The 22,120-nt window shown below is 39.3% G+C and overlaps 1 protein-coding gene across 1 annotated transcript in view; it reads left to right on the top strand.

Annotated features, from left to right (window-relative positions):
• The window catches only part of olf413 (DBH like monooxygenase olf413), a 540,455-nt gene that overhangs the window by 460,168 nt on the left and 58,167 nt on the right, over positions 1–22,120 (top strand). The window contains exons 7-8 of the mRNA XM_083117445.1: positions 8,880–9,004; positions 12,272–12,465. Coding sequence (XP_082973571.1) covers positions 8,880–9,004; positions 12,272–12,465 — 319 coding nt within the window. The remainder of the gene's footprint in view (positions 1–8,879; positions 9,005–12,271; positions 12,466–22,120) is intronic.

Below are 22,120 nucleotides of genomic sequence, written 5' to 3'. Positions count from 1 at the left end.
AGCAATATGACATATTAGCACAGTATTCAGCTAAACTGCACATAGATTCGGTATCTTGATACTATATATTTCCAGTGTATATGTAAGTGCTTGTCTTTAATTCGTGTAAGAGTATCTGACTCTTCCGGAATATGTTCGTAGCCTCTCAGTGTTTAGAAAATTCTCACATGTAGATGTATACCGCTATACCCCCACACAATTATTCAAAAGTTTTATGTCAGTATACATGGACGTCCGCAGGATTTTTTCCAGGGAGGGGCAAGGAAGGTATTTTTTCCAGGGGGGGGCAAACAAGGAAAATTTTCCCCAATAATAGTGTTGTTCCCTCAAAAAACATTGCTTAAATTTGAATTTATCATATTCATGCAATAATTAAGACATATAATTGTGGCTGAAATGAAATATGTGACAAATATATAATTTTTGGTTGACTTTCATTTTCCAGGGGAGGGCCACGGCCCCCCTTGCCCCCCCTTCCGGACGCCCATGTCAGTATACACCCACACGCGCCCGCGCGTAGTCACACACCCACACATATTCAGCGAAGCTAAAGTGGGAAAAAATCCCAGGAGGATTAAAACTTTGTATTTTAGGGAAGCGTTGTGCTCAGTTCTTATATTTCGCCGAGGAAATTTCAAAAATCATTTCAGGAAACGAGGTACAAATATTGACCCAGTTCTTAAAATATCATTACTGCATATTTTTTTACCGATGAAAGGCAAAGTATCACAGACATTTTATTCAGTGACACGAATCTACAAAATTAAAAGTAAAAATTTCGATATGGAACAGAAATTTGAAGCTCAAAGCGGAAACCGTGTTAATATCTTTCATATTGTTAATTTTATCAATTCTCGTGTCTTGTTTTCTATGGTTGGTTGATTGATTTGCTTTATTTTACTTTGCATTGTATGCCACTTTTGGCTAATTTGCAAAGATGGGGATGAGTGATGATATGATGTTAATGGTCAATCACCATCATCCGTGTCCAGGCCAAGATTAGAACCCGGGACTACTGGCGTCGTAACGAGATGTGCTAACCATTGCCACGGGGGTCGGCTTAGTTTTCTATGGATCGACATGTTAAAACAGAGATGTGTTTCGACCTTCGTTCTTGAAGAAACCTGGGATTAGTATCTTAGATTATCTTAGATTAGATTACACATATTGTAAGTTCTCATCTTCGAATTCTGTGAACTATAGGTAAACAATGCAAGAAGAAGTAAGGTTGCACCATCCAAGCAGTAGCTGCTCGTCGTAATAATGTTCAAGACATGATTGTGTTGTATTGCTTACATCATTGGTTCACAAAGTTTGCGCCGCTGCACCCTGGGGCGCCGCGAAGTATACCAGTATTTTCACTGAAATGATATGATTGTTCCAAATATGTGCTCATTTAGTACATTTCAAACATAAAATGTTTCTGAATTTGAAATATGTGTTTATTTTTTAACTTAAGGCATCCAACTTAACCACACTAACTGAACGTTGCAAGTGTTAGATTGGCTTACATTCTGACTTGGGCGCCACGTAAGAATCTTGAAACACTAAGGGCGCCGTGAAACGAAAGAATTGGGAACCACTGGCCTACATCTCCAGTAATGTTAAGACATATTAAAAATTGAGATGTGTAGGATGCAAGAACAGAATCAATTAACAGTGTCATAATTCACGAATTGTTACTTTGAATACACATACAATAGGATATAGTTGTTAACAGGTAAATCAGATTACATGGGCTTTTTTATGTAAAAGTTGAAGATATGCAGTACCTTTAGAATGGTTGTAACTTCCATACTTCCCTACAAGAAATTATATACTCTACAATTTTGGTTTGTTTATATTTTACGTTAGATGCACAGAAACTGAACAATTATGGAATAATGATCCACTCCAAAATCGAGTTTACAAAAAAAATACTGTAAATTAAGCAGGAATTGCCTCTGTTACAGGACTGAAACGATCTTATCACTAACACATTGGTTTCCTGGTATTCATTCCAGCTAAATTTCTTCCATGGCTTTCGTACAAGTCATTTGTCACAAAAAATGAGCAAAAGTCAAGAGATATCATTTAACTCAAGTGTTATGTTTTAAGCGAATATGGAAACTGAAGCCAGTGGAAATATCCGGACACATATTAAATGCTGCATCAGCAACTCGTGCGTATAACATCCGGTTTGGTATACCCACACGCTAACCCGTATGCTACGGAAGTTATCGTTTTTTTTTTAACTCCAGTGGCCAAATGCGTCATACCCTGCAGTACTTGCAGACGGACCAAACAATCAATACAAGTGAAAGGTGAGGCGTTTTGCGTACAAATTGTAACAAATTCGCTAATATCATCAGCAATTTTTGTCTTAATAAACAAGTCGGAAAGAAATAGATTCTTCAAAAAAAAAAAAGTACATTCTCTTCGGCTGTTACAACAACCTCAAGTTATAAGCATAGCTGTAGATCACGGCCTTTACAACTAAGGATTTTTACGTACTTTTATCATCCTTCCACTTAACACTCGTTATGTAGCAGGTGCTATTTTCTAATTTTACTTGGTTTCCTTCGTCTTTCTTCTACTTCTCAATGTTAATCGTGACGATGAACATGTGAAATGGTAGAACAAACTCATACCTTGGCTAGGATTCGAACCTAAAACCCTTGACTTCGTAGCAATAAACACTCCAGAACAGGGGTTGGTAGTTTCTAGAAAGGGGTATTTTAACAGTAGTGGGTTCTAATTCTTGGTAAGGATATTCCAGGGTTTTTTTTTCTTTATTGTTTTTTTTTTTTTTCATTTTATAATCATCAAAATTTCTCCACTCACAACACAGATCAGTCAAATAATGAAGCTAAAATACGCGTGTATGAATGTATATTCTTCAAACTGAATTGAACACCCCCTTCCCCCATCCTTGATTAAACCTTGTTTGGAGACGACACTGATCTTACTGTTTGCAACCTCTACAAATATTGTCGTTCAGTGTCTAGTGACTTCGAAATACAAACAAGATATACAGTACCTTGAAAACCATAAAGCACAGGGCATGACATACGAATGTGTAAAGTAGTCTGCATTGAAACATACATAACCTTCCATCAAGAGGCCTCCCCGATGGCGCAGTGGTAGCGTCGTCGCCTTGTAATCTAGGGGTTCCGGGTTAGATATTCGGTGGACGTACATAGTGGTTCGGATCCCACTTTCAACTGTAGGTCCAGTCCCAATTAGCCTTACTGTGCATAAAGTGGACTTTAAAAACTCCAACTCAATCAATCAAACCTTCCATCAAAACTATTCTTGGGATCATATTCCTAATACTGTAGAGTTCTCTTGCTCGCTCTAAGTTTTGAGGCATTACAAAAAGTAGAAAAATGTAGTTCGTCAAATGAACCGATAATCGCCCTGAGGTTTGCTACAGATCAAAAGAGCCTGAAATACAATTGTGGGCTATTTTTCCAAACGACGGTATTTACCGTTTCCAGCAACGGGTGTAACCATCCAAGCAATATTAATGGGCACCAGAAAGAGATTTGCATTCTAAAATATTCGATTAATCAAATATGAATCCCGCGAAGTGAATTTCAAAGAAGAGAATAAAAAAAACATATTTATCTTTTGTTTCGTGCGAAAATGGAAAAAATATGAAAAATATAGCCAGAACTGTAATTTCCTGTTTCTGGCCGGTGCGCCGTTGTAAAAGAGATCACATAGCAGAAACCGTCAATCACAGCAGCAGAGAAAGGATTCCGATGTTTAACAAAAGGGGTGTGACGGGCGAACAATGGCCAACTGTCACACGGAGTGACGAATTCCACTGCACCTCGCCACAATACAATCGTCAATTGACACACGACTGCATGCCCGGCGGAAGAGAATCGGTTAGTCGTAATGTAACAATCCTTCATTTACTCTGCTTTTCGCAGTACTGTCTCGTGTTCATACTGGTATTATGCTCGTTCGCAACGAAATTAATCATATTCCTGTTAAAATTCCCCCTCAGGACTTTGTGTGTATATGTAACGGAAAACTGAATACTATTAACAGCATCAGAAAACTACTAACTACTAGGAGCGATCTATTTCCAAGAAGCACAGATGTATCCGTTAACTAAGGTTCCTACGTTTGGATTGTGACTGGTGGTTATAAATGCTTTTTGTTGATTTGATTTATTTTACTTTGCTTTTGCGCCACTTGTGGCTAATTTGCGAAGATGGGGATGAGTGATGATATGATGAAATTGACTCACAAACATCCGTGCCCAGGCCAGGATTCGAACCCGGGACCCCTGGCGTCGTAGCGCGATGTGCTAACCACTCCGCCACGGGGCCGGCGGTTTTATAATAATTGTAATACGATGTTTCATGAAGAACATCTTCTCATACACACACCTGCAATTGGGCCTCTTCGATTGTGGCAACTCTCTCGCCTTGTAATCACGGGGTACCGGATTCGATCCCCGGTAGAGGTACAGTCACCGGCAATAAAAATGGAAAACCTAGATCCTGAAATGCTTGCTTCCCTGCAAGACCTTATGAGTGTTGCCTAACTCTACGGCGATAAGTAGTTTAATAGGAAACTTTCAGTGGCAACTTCTACCACCGCCTTAGAGTTAGGCAACACACACAACGCCTTGCAGGGAAGCAAGCATTTCAGGATCTAGGTTTTCCATTTTTATTGCCGGTGACTACATACAGGGTGTCTCAAAAGTAATAGCGCAAACTGACACAGGTGAAAGTACACAATAATAGATGCAAAAAAGTCTCAGTAAACATGGGTCTGCAAACGAGCCGTTTTCGAGATAATCGCGAATGTGTGATTACAAGCCGCCACTGACTTCATTGATTGTAAACGTCGTCCTAGTTGGTAAAATGCTAATAATGTGTGCGAATGTGTGGGTACAAGCCGTACCACCTCTCGGAAATGTTTTTTTTTTGTAAACAAAGAGCAAACCTTTGACCGCGCAAGGAGTAAAGCACTCTGTGTTTACAAAATGCAATCAATGACGGCTTCTAACCACACATTCGCACACATTATTAGTATTGTATCAACTAGGACGACGTTTATAAACAATGAAGTCAGTGGCGGCTTGTAATCGTTTGCAGACCCATGATTACTGAGACTTTTTTGCTCCTATTATCGTGTATTTTCACCTGTGTCAGTTTGCGCTATTACTTATGAGACACCCTGTATATTGCACAGTGCTTCGGATCACACTTTAAACAGTAGATCCTGAAGTTGATCAGTACGAGCAGAGACAAACTTTGAAGACATCCAGGGGTACCACAAAGCCAGTGTATTTTTTTGCCCTCAATTCAATATTATTTTCAGCATTTTTCCTTTAAAAAGAATATCACGTGTAGCACGTGCATATTCATATGAGGTTAGTTCACGATTATTTGACGAATCTTTCAATTTCCATATGAGTATAATTGAGATATCAGTGAAAATTATGGTTGTCCATTGTTAGCGGGCGATATGATGGAAAGTGTGCTATTTTTATTTAGTGTTCATCTCCCAATCCAAGTTCCGAGCCCTGCTTCAAGTATTTGTTGCATTAGTTTTAAAGATAAGGGTTCTAAGGGTCTCCAAAACTTTCGTGCTAATCTGATATGTGCGTGTTACTAAACAAAAATGAAAATAAAGTTAAAAATTTAAATAACTAATTATTTTTCGCCACTTAATATTAGTTCTCTCATTACTCTGAGGATAAACTGTCATACTGCGTAAGAATTTGCATTTCGTAATAAGCAATATTCTGTATCCTACAGGGCTCACGGTCTTCCTCTATCTTGAAAAGCACGTGGTTCGGATTCCACTTTAAACTGTAGGTCCAGTCCCGAGTAGCCTTACTGTGCATAAAATGGACTTAAAACATCAACTCAATCAATCAATCAATCAATCTATCTTAAAAAATTATATTCTTCTCTTCCATTAGGTTCTAATTTTTATTAATCTTCTATTAGATCTCTCCTCCATTCCAATTCGTTGTTTACTACCTATCTTTATTGACGAAACTTAACTCGTAAAGTTTTGTAAATTCATCAGGTTTTACACATCGTGCACTTCAAATCTATTCCTTCTAAATTTAAATGAGATATCCTGTTCTTTTTACATACTTCTTACTCTGAGACCGCCTCGTTGACCGAACGCATTGAGTGTTCGACAAAAGATCTCATCTCAAAGGTTTTGGGTATAGATCACGGTCATTGCATTGATCACGTCATCATTCTGCTTACCATCGCAGTTCATGTAAAGCGGTAAACAAGCGACGGTAAATGTAAGTACTTACTTCACTTAACGTGTATAGCACGATTTTGTACCCAATTATGGCAGTGCATTTTTGTATGATTCAGAACTTCTGTTCAGAAATTAATCAAGAGCTTGTCATTTAGCGTTCTAAGCACATATTTGGAACAATCTTTATTGCAAATATTCTATTGACTGTAGCATCTCTGCAGCTATTGATTTTAGTAACCAGTTTAAGATGCGAACCGTGGTACTTCTGTGAAGCTTATATTACAGATTAGATTTTGTGTTTTGAGTGGGACCGACTATTGTTTGTTCACATGAAATATTCCCTAGTATTGTTAGTAACGGGTTAATTAAGTTCTACCAAATTCAATCTGATAATATCGATATGCATACATACATACATACATACATACATAACATTCATACAAACATGTATGTGTGTGTGTGTATTATATATATGCGGCATTCCATGTGAAAGTGCCTGTATCTCAATTTTTAAAATTAAATGAAATGCTGTAACTTTTTCCTATCTTGCGAGTGAACAATCTAAAATTGTCATTTGCATAAAAATTCAACTTTTAATCATAATTAAGTAGGTAGAAGGTAGTTTGCATATTGTTTGTTTATTTTAACTATTTGATTTACTTGTGTTTTTTATTGTCCCACCCGTGACACCAAAAATCAATTGTTTTCTCCTTTAACTGTTACATTTCTCCCTCAACTTTACTAGAATATTAAAAGGTCAATTACCTTCTCCCTTTGTCTTAAATTCACAGGAATTAAAATAAATTTCCTATTAAGTGAAGAGGCAGTGTTTCGCCTGTCCCACCAGTGACACAAAATTGTTCACTTGTAGCTACAAACCTTGGAAAGTATTTCAATGGTATTTATATGCAATCAACAGTGTTAAGTTTTATATTTCATTGCAAAAAAACTGTAAGAAAAATGTCGCTTAATAACATAACCCCACAGCTCTACAGCACCTTGGCGGGTCTTGGCTTACCTACCGACTGCTGGTCTCCCTCCCACACTGTTCCGCCGTCACCTGTTATAGCGTGGAGGTCTCAGACCAGTGTTGGTGTGACGGGTGATCAGCCCGACGAACCCCCAGCCGTTGTTGTAGGTCTTCTCGACTGGGTTACGCTCACTCACTCGGAGCTTCCCAATTTCCTCACGATGGTGGGTTGCCACCGGCCCTATACGTAGGCCGAATAAATTCCGACCAGAGCCGGATTCGAACCTACGCCGTCCCGCAGCGAACGATCTCAAGACGAGTGAACGCCTTAACCCGCTCGACTACGGAGAAGGACAATGTCGCTTAATAGTTAATTTAATATCAAAAATGTAGTCAGCGTGTCCACCAGTGACTATGGATTGTCCCATATTATGTATCGGATAACGGCATACTCAGGATAGAATGTGATACGAAGTAGACTTGGTTGGAGTACGTGCACTAAATAGTTTATCTTCTCTATTTTTTAAGCAACTAGATTTACTTATTTGTGAAGTTTTTCTTACGAGACGGGAGATTGATAGCTTCAGTTTTCTAACATTTCTGCAAATCATTATACGACGTTCATGCATTGTGTCACGCACTAATTTGATGAGAGATTATCCGCATCGAATCATTTATAACATGTCAATGACCTTCTGCATGTTTCTTTAGCAACAGCTGTCACCAACCAGACTTACCCCAAAGATGACCTTCCATCTCAGATCAGCAAGAATCTCACTTACTAGACGGCAAGACCTTTTTTTCTGTAGTTGTGGCTCAGTCGTGACTTGCATAGCACAGGCTTGCAATAAGAAGCCGTATTAATCATTAGTTTCTCTTCACATGAAGCGGTTCATTAGAAGTCAATGCTACCGGATAACGGGAAGCCAATCACGAGACAAACTAATACTGTTAGAAATTCAGTAACATCTTGCATCAAGCGAAACATCAACCAATTTTTCTTTCAATTCGAATCAGCGGATATCGAATGGCGTGCATTAAAACAATATATTTTGTTCAGAATTAATTCCTTACTTTTAAGTCAGATTATGAATCATACTTGAGAACCGTGGTGGTCCAGTCGGTAGGGCGTCTGACACCGAAATGGGAAAACCGGGTTCGATTCTGGGAGTAGGTGATTTCAGGTGGGAATTTTCCTTGCATGGAGTGCATCTGGGTTTCACCCAACCTGTAATAAATGGGTACCTGGAGGTAATGGCGGCAGGAGCGTGGTGCTGATCACATAACTTCCACAAATGGCCGAGATTGTGAATATGTGGGGCCCTACCCTCACGTCACGACATGTTGTAGAGTGCAAAGGGCAGCTTTCTATTTTACCTTTGCATGCTATACCTACAGATGCTCGAAAGAACATGTTTGCAGATCGAATGAAGAAATATTTATGTATGAATGTACAATTAAAATAACATGTGTTGTGCAGTGATCGCTTTCTCTCCTTTTGTTTAGCTGAAGAGTGAATTTTGAGGCGTATTTATGAATGAATACACAATTATTGTATTTTTGCATTCAATGATGATTTTTTTCAGCTGCGTTGGGTTGAAAATACTGACCTCTCATTCTTGTACACTTTCGCCATGTCATTTCGTAATCATAACATATGTTCTTTTTTTTATAGGACGCAAAATACGTTTTCGCCTTGTAAGAAATGGCGAGGAGCAAGCTCCTATAGCTGTGGACAACAATTATGACTTCAATTACCAAGAATACAGAAGAATGAGAAATCCAGTAAAAATCTATCCGGTAAGTAACCTATATTAACGTGACCAGAGAGAATTTGAACTGTTTGGAAGCTTAATTGGCAACCTGCCCATGTAAAGTGCATGAAAAGTTTTGATAGGATTACCATTTTATTTTTAGAATTTAGGATTTATAATTGCAGTCGAATTGCATTTTTTTTCTCTCACGGCATAGGCTTTTTGAACTTGTCGTGCAGAATTTGACACTTCGGTGTCTGTCATGTGAACTTCTCACGTGTCTCGCATGAGTCTAGATAATTTGATTTACTGTAACCTTCACTTTCTAAACTTCGCATGCTAGTACCATAGAGGGAGATTATTTTAGTCTCCTTTCTAGTGACTGATGCACACTCGTTTGAACTGAATATAATTAATACTAGAGAATATACCGTAATACAACAAACATATTGGTCCATTAATTGACCCACCAAAAATCTTAATAGTTGATGTGTAGTAGTTGTAGTTATCTCTGCTTTCCCCATAGCGTAGTGGTTAATGCTGTCACTGTGCAATTATGGGGTCCTGAGTGTGATTGCTCGTTGCACGTATCCCATTTTAAACGGTAGGTCAAGTTCCAATTAGTTTATCTGTGCATAAACTGGTTTTGAAACCAGACTTTATCTCTACCGTTGACTGTACAATGTACGACTTCACAATAACAAGACGGGCAAACCATGCCCGTTTGTCATAGCAAACCTGCAAGGCGAGCCTTGTGTTGTATGCACAATCACGGACACTTGCGGGTTGTAAAAATTCGATTGACTTTCCATGAGATAGTTACAATCCAGAAGTCCTTGAGATTGTATAGTCACCGGCAATAAAAATGGAACACCTATATCCTGAAAGACTGGCTTCAATGCAATGCGTTATGTGTGTTGCCTAACTCTACAGCAATGAGACAACTTCAATAGCAACTTTTCAATAACCAATTCAGCCATCACCTTAGGGTTATGCAATATACATAACGCATTGCAGAGAAGCCAGTATTTCAGAATATAGGTGTCCCATTTTTATTATTGCTGGTGACTGTACATACGTGTGAGCGAGAAAACCCGATAGGTACTTGGAAGATCAGAATTCACTTTTGGCAAGTTGGAATTGGGCTAAAAATACTCAGCCACTCACACTGTCTTAAAAAAGGGATCCGAGAGAACTTTGTCGAGTGGGAGGCTAAGGTATTGCCCGGCAAATTGTTCACCGCCATATTCATTCGCTTCGTGTTACGATGCGAGGATGAGATATTGAAACAAAACACCAAAGAAGTAATTGATCTTCACTAGCATCGTTACAATTTCATTTCTTTAAAAAATTAATACAGAAAATCAACTACAATAGTGATGGGCAGTTTGACTGGCAAATTTGAAATGGTTGTAAAATTATCGTTATATGAACTAAACTTCCGCAAGTTCGTGAATACTGAAATACACATGATGATATGATTTGGACATCCAACTGACCACATCAGCATGTGTACTGTGGACTCGACGCCATCGCAGAATGCTACCGGCAAATACTACACTGTACGTGTACGTAGTCGAATGGCTTACGGAAGAAGAAAAACATGCACGGTTTGGTTCCATCGTCTTCCTTTCTCGGATTTCTTCATTTATTTTTTCATGTCTTGATTTATGGTTTGTCTTCTGATTCCTTTCTTCTAAAAGCTTTTGCTCTGCTCACAGCTGGAAGTCAAATGTCTCTGCAGAGGCAAAGCTATTAAACTTGAAACGGCTGTTGCATACCTGTCTCGTGGGCTTCTATGTCACATGTTCTGCGTTTTGTTTCATGAATATTTCCCACAAAGATAAATCACCCTACAGAGCAAATGCACTCTGTGCGTATATGACAGTGTGGTGTTTGTTGAACGATACATGGAAAGTACAGCGTCTGTGGTCCTTGGTCCTTATATAGACCGAAGTAAATGCCGTTGTTTTTGACTTACTGGACAACACGCCAAAATTCCTACAATTTACAATTTACTGAATAACAACCGTGTATCGTGCATTGCATCCGAAAATTTGACTGTCAAAAAGGAATATCAATTATAGAACCTTTAGGGTGTGTTTTAATGATTCTATATCAGCGCTAATTTTTCTCCTGATCCTACGTGTAAGAGATTTGTTTTGTAATGTTTCAATAAAGCAAATGCGCTGTGTAGTATTGTCGGGAAGGATTACAATGTGTATAGTGATTACGCAAATTCGGAGGAGGGTCGTAATCATAACATTGCAAACATCGGGTTGACATAAAGAATCAATCAATTTGGAGCTGTGTTTAGGGCGGAGAATTGCAATCTGAACTGTGAAATATTATGTACTTGAGATTGATAATTCACGCATGTGCAAATAAGCATTCAACGCGATACTCTTAATTATTCTCATCTTTACTTTCACGCACATTTAAAGGCGTTATACTTATTGACTATGGGGTATGTTTACTTGTTCGAATAAACACAAATATTTGTTCATACTTTGTCAGCTCTCGTATAGACCATCATTCATCTCTCAACCTCATATAGTTTTATAGTTCATTAGATGTCTATAAATCAGGAGCTGACTCAAGATAATTTATTTCAGAGAGCACTAAATTTATTCTTGCGCTAGTAGTTTGTGATATATTGATACTAATGAAGGAAAACTGTTCACTCATAAACTACTCATCCTCAATTGTGCCCAGTAGTGTTCTTCAAATTAGACTGAGCTACAGTGAAAAACTTAAAGTTCAAAATTATACTCTGGTAGATATGCTTAACTTATTGACTATTGCTTCCACTCTGGGAAATATTCTTGTTAATATTTTCAGGGCCTAAAGCAATAACACGTGTGCCTCCAAAGAGGTAAATCAAATAGTTTTTTTTTCAATTCGTACATATTTTGTTATCGTACACTTAATATCTGTACGTCGCTATGTATTCACACTTCATCATCGGAGAAAATAGCAACAATTTAACCTACGAAGAGTATAATGATTTGGGTTATAGGCAAATCCAGCTGATCACAGTTCATTTTATTCTGTACTGAGCAGTGTTTGAACAGGATGGAGGAAATACGAAAATTGTGCAAAGCATCGCCCATTTTTTGCATTTTCACAATGTTGAAAACCATACAACGTGATATATCACACAATCCTTAAATATGGTAAAGAGGTCTTCAATATTTAACATGTCTACACCCATACATATACATATTGATTTGACATTTTTTGCTAGTTGTTAAATTACATCTCTTTAGCAGTGAAATCAATATACAAGAGCTTGTACTTTCTTTTATTTCAGGGAGATCACTTAATAGCAGAATGTGTGTACAATAGCGAAGGAAGGACGACCATTACTTTAGGAGGACTGACTACAAGAGAAGAAATGTGTCTTATTTATGGCTTGTATTATCCACGAATTGAACTGTCTCTTTGCTACAGTTTGCCATCGCTACCTACTGTCCTTCATTCACTTGGAATACAGGAACTCTGGCCGTAAGTACATTTTTCCTCTCTGAATACCAAGATAATGTTGTGTGTGCTCGGTTTGTTCTTATTACCCGTTAGGTGCTAGCATCCTGGAAATAAGACAGAATATTTCATTTAAAAAAAAATCATATAAATGTTAGGAATATGGACGTTTTACGACCAATGAAAACATCTAATATAAAAATGGATGTATGTGTGTATGTTCCGGCATAACTCTCGAACGCCTGGCGCGATTTCAACCAAACTTGGTACGCGTATCACTTGCAATCTCGAAATAATTACTGTGGGGGTAAGACACCCTAGGGGAGGGGGCGACATGTAAAAATAATAAAAAACGCCCGATGTTAGTGTGGAATGCATCGTTTTCGGTCCGCTAAGATGAATAGTGACACTCCCAATGCCGTTCAACTCCAAGACACCCCTGGCACCCCTAGGGACGGGGGTGGAAAGGGGGTGGCATGTAAAAATAATCTAAAACGTCCGATATTTGTGTGGAATCCATAGTTCTCAGGATCGCTAAGATGAATAGTGACACTCCCAATTCCGTTCAACTCCAAGACACCCCTAGCACCCCTAGGGGTGAGGGTGGAAAGGGGGTGACATGTAAAAATAATCGAAAACGACCGACATTAGTGTGGAATCCATAGTTTTCGGGGTCGCTAAGATGAATAGTGACACTCCCAATGCCGTTCAACTCCAAGACACCCCTAGCGGAAGGGGTGACATGTAAAAATAATCGAAAACGACCGATATTAGTGTGGAATCCATAGTTTTCGGAGTCGCTAAGGTGAATAGTGACACTCCCAATGCCGTTCAACTCCAAGACACCCCTGACACCCCTAGGGGCGGGGGTGAGAAGGGGTGACATGTAAAACGACCGATATTAGTGTGGAATCCATAGTTTTCAGGGTCGTAAAGATGAATAGTGACCCTGCCAATGTCGTCCAACTCAAAGACACCCCTGGCACCCCTAGGGGAGGGGGTGAGAAGGGGTGGCATGTAAAACGATCGATATTAGTGTGGAATCCATAGTTTTCAGGGTCGCAAAGATGAATAGTGACACTCCCAATGTCGTTCAACTACAAGACACCCCTGGCACCCCTAGTGTTGGGGTGGGAAGGGGTGACATGTATAGCGAACCTGAAACCATAGTTTTCAGGTTCGCTAAAATGAATAGTGACACTCCCAATGCCGTTCAACTTCAAGACACCCCTGGCATCCCTATAGCGATATTAGTGTGGAATTCATACATTTTCGGGGTCGCTAAGATGAATAGTGACACTACGAATGCCGTTCAACTCCAAGGTCATCATCTATCAGTATGCAGGGTGAGAGGGGTGAAAAATAAAATGTGAAAAATGACCTACATTAGAGTCGAATCTATAATTTTCGGAGTCGCTAAGCTGATTGGTGACATTCACGATGACATTTAAGAGAGAGAGAGAGAGAGTGTGTGTTGCTTTCTCTCTCGATCACGATCAACAAATCACAGGGGCAGTCTTATTAAGTAATGCGGAGTGGATTTAAGATCGCCATGTTTCTCCCACAGAAAACTTTAATAGAAGATTGGGTTAAATAAATACCCGGGCAACGCCGGGCAATCAGCTAGTATACATATAAATGACACATGTTTCAATTATTTTTTTAGTAATTTTGATATTTTAATCAAAAATGGTCATATTTTACAAAAGAAACTTGTACTTAAAGGGTTAAGAGACATGGCTCGTGGGTATTTATGTCCGAATATAAGCGAAAACCCTGTTCTGGACTTTGATCTTTCAAGGGCCTCGCGCATCACAATACCAAAATATAAAAAGATAAAAAAAGTAATATTCAGCCCAAAACTAAATAATTGTAATTGATGTACAGAACCAGGAATGATACCCAAATGGTATGAAATACTGGAATCTCTGAATTGGAGCAGTCATTTGTCGTAGATTAATGCTACGAACTGTCCCGTAAAACAGAAACCCACAAAATATTCGTCAGGGACGGTGGTGTGCCGTAGACTGTAAATCTACGCCTACATGCATTGTCTACACGTAATTCATGCGTAGTTTACATTGGTTTATAGTTTATATAGTCTGTGTAGAGGCCTGGAAAGAAATACTTCCCCCGTAAGACTACTGGTATTGAGGCTCTATGGCGGAATGTGCTTTTTTCCATGATTGTACACATCGAAAATTACAGAAACAACAATATGAATTGTTTCGAAGACAAAAGTATTATTTTGAGCAATGCTAACTGGTATCCAGTTGTAAGAAAAGTGAAAATTTTCGTAAGCATAAAACTAATGACAAAATTAAGTGGACTATATTTCTATTCTACTTTTACAAAACCTGTTGTTAAGCTTATCGTGGAGGCTATTTGTGTGCATCAATTGTATTGTCTTCACGTGTTACAGTCTGCATTCTTGTAAACTAAGTACACTGTAGTCTATAGCAGGGTTGTTAAAGGTCCCGGAATCCATAACATCTAATGGGTTCTATTGGGTTCCGCTGCAGGACCGGAACCTTTTTCTCGCACAAATTCGGTCCAAGTTGCGTATTGTTTCATTGAAAAAGGTTCCTGGACCGTATTTTAATTGTCCCTGAGAAAAGGTTCCTGGACCGTATTTAAATTGATGCGGGAAAAATGTTCCTGGACCGAATTTAAATTCTTCCGGAAAAAAGTTCCTGGACCGAATTGAAATTCATTCCGGAAAAAGGCTCCTGGACCGAATTGAAATTCACCTGGAAAAAAGGTTCCTGGACCGTATTTAAATTGATCCGGGAAAAAGGTTATTGGACCGAATTGAAATGATTTAAATATGAAAAGGTTATATACACTGTCTAGAACTCATTTACGTTTGATGATTTCCTCTTCCAGTCAGGGATTGAATTTATTTACAATTCGTAGGCCAGGATTGACAGATTAAAAGTTGCCTTCTAAAAATGTCCGCGAATACGTTTACACTGGAATGTCATACTGCGGTTGTAGAAACCGTATCGCAGGAAATAAATCATAACGCTGTTGTTCTCTCGTGGGCCACGTTCAAAAACTCCCTTGTCGAAGAGTTGCTGTACATTGTACACTGGCGAACTTTAAAAAAAATATCTACCTCCTCTCAGTTAGATTGGAAGCAACAAACAAAAACCGATATTGAGTTTGAAACACTCCAGCGTCAATGCCGAAACTCTATGCAAGATAAGGAAGGGCTGCAGAGTTGTCAGTCATGAACACCACACAGAAGAGCAATATTAACCATGAGTCATCAAGGAATTAACACAGCGTTTCTTTCTGTGGTCATTCGGCCTCGGAAGAAATATTTGTTGTCCATTTTGAGCTTTCAAGAAATCAGGTTCTGAGCTGGCGATTTATTTCCTTCATGAATGAAAATAGGTTGTTCATTTTTTCGTTTCTCTTCTCTCTTTTGTCATTAGCTCTAAAACAAATATAAAAAGAAAACGAGCAAAGAAGGTCGGAAGGCCATTTCTTTCGGCACGTGACAGCCATATGTGGTAACTTTGCTATTTTTACTACCATATTATAATCCTCTTGTTTACTTTCAACGATAAGGACGAATGTTGGAGTGACCAGAGAAAATGAAGGAACACAAAATATTACCCACGCTTCGAAAATAGATTCCGGCCCCAGTGGCAGAGTGGTTATCACGTCACGCTACGACGCCAGGCGTTCCGCATTCGAATCCTGGCCTGGGCATGGATTTGTGAGTGTCGATTCACCAATTTCATCATATCGTCACTAATCCCCATATTTGATTGAGTTTGTGTTTGAAGTCCACTTTATGCACAGTAAGGCTAATCGGGACTGGACCCACAGTTTAAAGTGAGATCCGAACAACTATGTTCCTCCACCGGGTATCGAACCCGGGAACCCTTGTTCACAAGGCGACTATGCTACCACTGCGCCATCGGGGAGGCCTCCTCCATATTTGCAACTTAGCCAAAAGTGGCACAAGAAGCGAAGTAAAATAAAGCAAATCAATCAATCGAACATAAGGTCTCCGGTTTCATAGAACAGTATGCAAAGCACTCGGTCATGAAGACCCTCAAAATTGAAATAATAAGTGGAACAAAAAACCTGATATTAGAGTATTTTAAGAGTTTAGGCAGATTAAGAGTTCACGTCAACCTACAACAATTTCACCTGTATTGTGTGATATATGGTTCTGCCCTAATATAATTGAACGTGCTCTGCGATAATTGTTACACATTTCCGTCTTGCAACACACAACCTCGACTCGGCACGATATGTGCATTTCCTTGCCCCTTTTCTGTATTTTTTTCTATTTAGGATATATTACGTTGCCTTTTTGCCTCTTGGTTAATTCGTGACGATGAGAATGATTGACCAATTGATAACATGGATGTGATGGGGCAAACATGCCTTAAATCATGGTTCGAACTTAATACCTCTGTCTTCAAAGCACGTTACAATCTGCCACGTGTGTCTTTTCATATCCAGTCACCATTAATTTTAAGAGGTAGAAAACAACGTTGCTCAAACAAATTGTATAAATAATTTCCATGATCATAAACATTTGTTGCACTTGTTGAGAGAAATCCATACCCTCGTAACGTTATAAGTAAACGTCGACCTAGTTGATGTCCCAGGAAACCCCCGCCTTGCACGAAAATCACACTGTGTCCACAGGATTTACGACTGAACGCTTACTAAAGCAATAGAAATGTGCATCCCCATTTCCATTAATCGTTCACTCTTCGTATATTTTGAGGTCGGCTAATTCGAACATACGACCCTAAGACAGCTACACACTGCCAAAAAAACTGCAGTGTCAACAAAGTAATTACTGTATATTTATATATTTTATTTTTGGTAATGGAATATTTTTCCCTTCAGATTCTTATTTATGTTTGATTTGGTTTATTTTACTTTGCTTTTCTGCCACTTTTGGCTAAACGCGACGATGAGGATGAGCGATGAAATGATGGCATTGATGAAGGGACACTCACAATGAACACCGAATGAACACAATGCCAAGGCGGTGTTTAAGCAAGCTGTGCTAACCACTCTACCACGGAGGCCGGAATCCTTTTTAGTTAGGAGAAATCGTTCCTTGACAGCGAACTAAGAACAGTTAATATGCGTCACGTCAGAGTTTACATTTCTAACAATCAATTGGGATTTACTCTTAACAATTTTTTTGCCTACATAAAAACTTCCACACAGTTAAGATCGTTTACACTAAGGACAACAGCGTTAAAGTCTATGCTTGAAGGAATGATTAAGCACACTATGATGACGGAAAATAATAATTCACATGACTATATTGATGCATTACATCGGTGAAACATTAATTTTCATTCAGGAAGAAATATTGAAAAACGCAGGGACACAATGACCAATTGATTTATTTATTTTACTTCGCTTTTCTTCCACTTTTGAGTAATCACATAGATAAGGATGAAATGTGTGTTAAGACGAAATTTGTGAAAGGCAGTTACAAACGTAGGACACAGCCCAAACTTCACAGACCATTATACTGGCCTTTTGTCTAGACGCCAGATCCTCGTTAGTCTGCAAAATATACTCCATTGTCGCAATGACGTAAGCATTCGTAGAATAAATTTGTATATCATTCTCCCCCACCCCCTCCGCCCAAGAAACGTGAGCTAAACTAGTGCGCATTCTGTGATATGTTCATTACTTCTCAGGAAACACTCGTGGCCTTCAACTAGTTTATCCTGAAAAAAACTGCGGGTTAGGATGTTAACGGATATTTCAGGGACAATATCCAAAGAATACTGTCACATACGCAGAATGCAAAACATTTCAATTTTCTCATTTCTGCTACAACCCTGGCGGAAAAAAGGCGGCTGGAGCGTGGTGCTGATCGTATCACCTCCAAAATGGCCGAGCTCGAGAATATGCGGTGCCCTACTACCACACCCCCTAAATGTGCCTTCATGGCACGGTGCTATACACACGAGGAAATTTACCTAACCTTTACTACTACTAACTACTCATGACAGGAATTTTGGTATTTTTTATACTTTTTTATTTGCCCATTGCTAACCTGGTTCATTCCCAGCCATAACATCAATTAGTTGATGCAATAAAAAGACGCCAAACTTAAAAAGAAACGGGTGTCGGCGTGCGCGCGCGCACGCACACACACACACATACACAGAGAGGGGGGGAGGGGGTAGGAACACAAAAATCTTCCACAAACTGACCAGATCATGCCTGATAAGACTCCAACAGAAAGCTTTCCGGAAACAAGTTTACGTGCGCATAGGGTAGTGATGGCCTTGTCTGAAACTGCCTTCCCCCACTTTCTTATCCAATACAGGAGTAATGAAGTGTTTCCAACTACCTTCCAATCTAACTAAGATGAGGGAGATCTTTTTTTAAAGTTCGCCAGTGTACATAACGCAATGGGCTATATTGGTGTGGCGTCACTTTGAGTTCAAACAAACCCGTCACGTGTTGCTCCGGAATCCGATCCAGGAACCGCAGCCAATAGGAGCCGTCCATGAGGTAACGTGAGGCTGCTGTGTTCCCAGCAGATATCACAACAGGGACGGAAAGTGTTGCTACGTACAACCAAGGCAACCAAGGGAAGGAATGCGCGCGATAGAATGGGACTGCATGGAGACGGGTAACGTGACTGCAGCGTTTGCGTTTCGCCCATTTCTACCTTGTACGTTTCTTAGATTCTCGAGACAGTCAGCACCTGGATTAGTCTTTCATCCTCACAAGTGGATAATTGTTTACCGTCAGGTCCGTATTCCATTAAAAGTTGCGTATTGTTTTATTTCAATACGGAACTTGGATCCTATTTAAACTGATTCGGAAAAAAAAATGTTCCTGGACCGTATTTAAATTGATCCTGGAATAAAGGTTCCTGGACCGAATTTAAATTGGTTCGGAGAAAAGGTTCCTGGGCCGTATTTAAATTAATCCGAAAAAAAAAGGTTTCTGGACCGTATTTAAATTAATTCAGAAAAAAGGTTCCTGGACAGTATTTAAATTCATTCAGAAAAAAGGTCCCTGGACCGTATTTAAATTGATCTGGAAAAAAGGTTCCTGGACCGAATTGAAATACCTTACGGTCCAGAACCCATTTACGCTTGTTGATTTTCTCTACTGGACCGGAATTGAATGTATTTAAAATTCCTGGAGTTTTAACAACCCTGGTCTATAGTTTATGAGTAGTCGCACCTAAATCTCGCACACTCAAGGACGAATCTACACATCTCACTCCTCCCAACTTTCTCTTTTGGAGCTTACTTTGTTTAATCTCTTTAATCCCATTTTTACTTTCACTTGCCAATAAACTATGTCTATTTCTACACTCACAATGGCTGGTCCATACTGAACTTCAGTTTGAGTTGATGGGCAGTCCAACTGGCGAATGACCTTGGGAACAATTTCTATTTGCCAATCGTATTGAAGCCTGTATGCCCTAGTGTTGGTAACAATTTCAGTTGCGAAGTAAACGTTGCAGGAAGAAAATCGACTGTCTTGTAGCAACTTTGCCAAGCTTAATCCTCCCTGTGCTCTGTTTGACCGGGAAAGAGAAGTCCAGTGGATCAGGATCCTTCCACCCCTACCACCCTACCCCCGCTCATAAGTGTCTCTCTTGTTTGGTGCCGCGTGCTGCGTTCGGCACCTTGGGACACGAAAGAGAACGATGCCAGCCGAACAAAAACCGAACATCGCTGATTTGTTGCTTCCAGCCCGCAAGTTGGAGAGGCCTCCCCGATGGCGCAGTGGTAGTGTTATCGCCTTGTAATCAAGGGGTCCCGGTTTCGATACCCGGCGGAGGCACATAGTGGTTCGGATCCCACTTTAAACTGTAGGTCCAGTCCCGATTAGCCTTACTGTGCATAAAGTGGACTTAAAACACCAAATCAATCCAATCCAATCCGCAAGTTGGAAAAAATGCCATCATTGCATTTTCAACTAGTGGACTACAGGAGAGGCATGAAAAGAATTAGCGCCCCACAAAACCGCACCGCCACAAGCGGTCACCTCCATCCTCCAGGATGAAATCTTCTCAGGTTACTCATTGCCCTTCGAGCACTTACTCTGAACCGCCATGTTGAAACAGTTCGCATCTTAAAGTGACAAATGAATGCCGCCATTACATTCGCTGGAACTTCACGCGTCAGCAAGTATTCCATTTGCACCCGCCGTGCCTTTTCCCCTCTTTCAAACCGAGTACAACCGACACAATCAGGCCGCTCTGAGAGAATTGGAACGACTCGGCTCTCAGTATTAGAACCTGTCATCCGAAAGACTCGGATCATGGCGGCTGACTTACGAGCCAAATAGTCCCCGCGGCTGGCTTACTTTAGTCCCGCTCGCGAGGTGATTTAATATTAACTGGGATTGGCTCCGTCACAATTTTCGAGAACGTTTTTAATAAAACGCTCCGATTGTGTTGGTTTAGTCACAATTTATGCTCACACAAATTCCCTATATTAAAAGATCAATCTCGAACCTTTCCCGCTTTTGTTTTCTGCTTGTAGTACGTAAGCTGCAATGAATAGGTAGCCCTTTTTCAACAGATCCAAGCAAAATTAATAACCCCCGTTCCTGCATTGGGAAAGAATTATGATATTGCAAGTGCTCGAAGTCTTAACTTGTTAAAAGAAACAAATAGCTTTTATAATTACATAATGTATATTTATGCGGAGTGCATAATCAGAAATAGAGGAATAGCAGAATTGAAGCAAACTTAAATTCAAAAGAGAATCCACAAATCAGCACTGGTTTTCCTTTGTGGTTGAATAGTAGGTAGTGAGATAATCGCTGAAATGATCATGGTATACTTTTATTTATCTTTTAAATGATTTTTTTGGCCAAACCTACATCTCTCTTCACATTATCTGGCAAGCATAACGTGAAGTCTTATTTTTTTTCTTGACACCTTGTGCTAAGGAGCAATTATTTCAAAATAACATATCTACTGTTTCTATTGTAACATCTGAAAGGTGAGTTTGTAAGAAAATCAACATCGGCAAATAGTTTGTATGTGCTTACAAGGAAATTTTCAATTAGCTTAAGCTGAACAAAGTCATTATTTCTCAAGATATGCATCGAATGTAGGTCAGGCTAGGAGAAGAATTTTCTAATTAGCTTTACTTCAAAACTGAGAGATAAGGCATGTCTCTGTTATAATGAAACATTAAACTTTTTTGCGTGTATTTTCCTCCTTGCAAACTTTCAAAGTGGCAAAAACAATTTTGCAGGAGTTTTTCCTCCAAATAAACTGCTCGTTTTATTACTTAGCTACCTAAATACATTCATTAAATCCCCTATTTGTAGCACAGACACAGTCATTTTGAATGGCATGACATCAACCAATGTCTAATACAAATTTGTTTATTATGTGATACTTTCAAACAAATGTTGTCTTTTTTTGACCTGAAGTCCACTTCTTCCGTACAACTAAAAAAACGCTTACACTTGTACTATATCATGAACATATTGTACAAAGGAAAATGTATAGATTTTGAATATCTGCCTGCCCCTAATGGGTACTTCCAGTAAATTTACATCCTGTCAGCGTTGTTGTTGCATTAATCAGAGAAAGGCAACTTTATATTTTCTTAGAGATAATTAAGATCATTAGAGATTATTAACATTCACAATCCTGCATTACTCCCTATCCATTGCATTGTGTTTC

This window comes from Lepisma saccharinum, chromosome 2, assembly GCF_977018435.1.
Source record: "Lepisma saccharinum chromosome 2, izLepSacc3.1, whole genome shotgun sequence".
NCBI classification, from domain to species: domain Eukaryota; kingdom Metazoa; phylum Arthropoda; class Insecta; order Zygentoma; family Lepismatidae; genus Lepisma; species Lepisma saccharinum.
The sequence above is the reverse complement of the archived record's forward strand: the minus strand, read 5'-3'. Positions and strand labels throughout refer to the sequence as shown.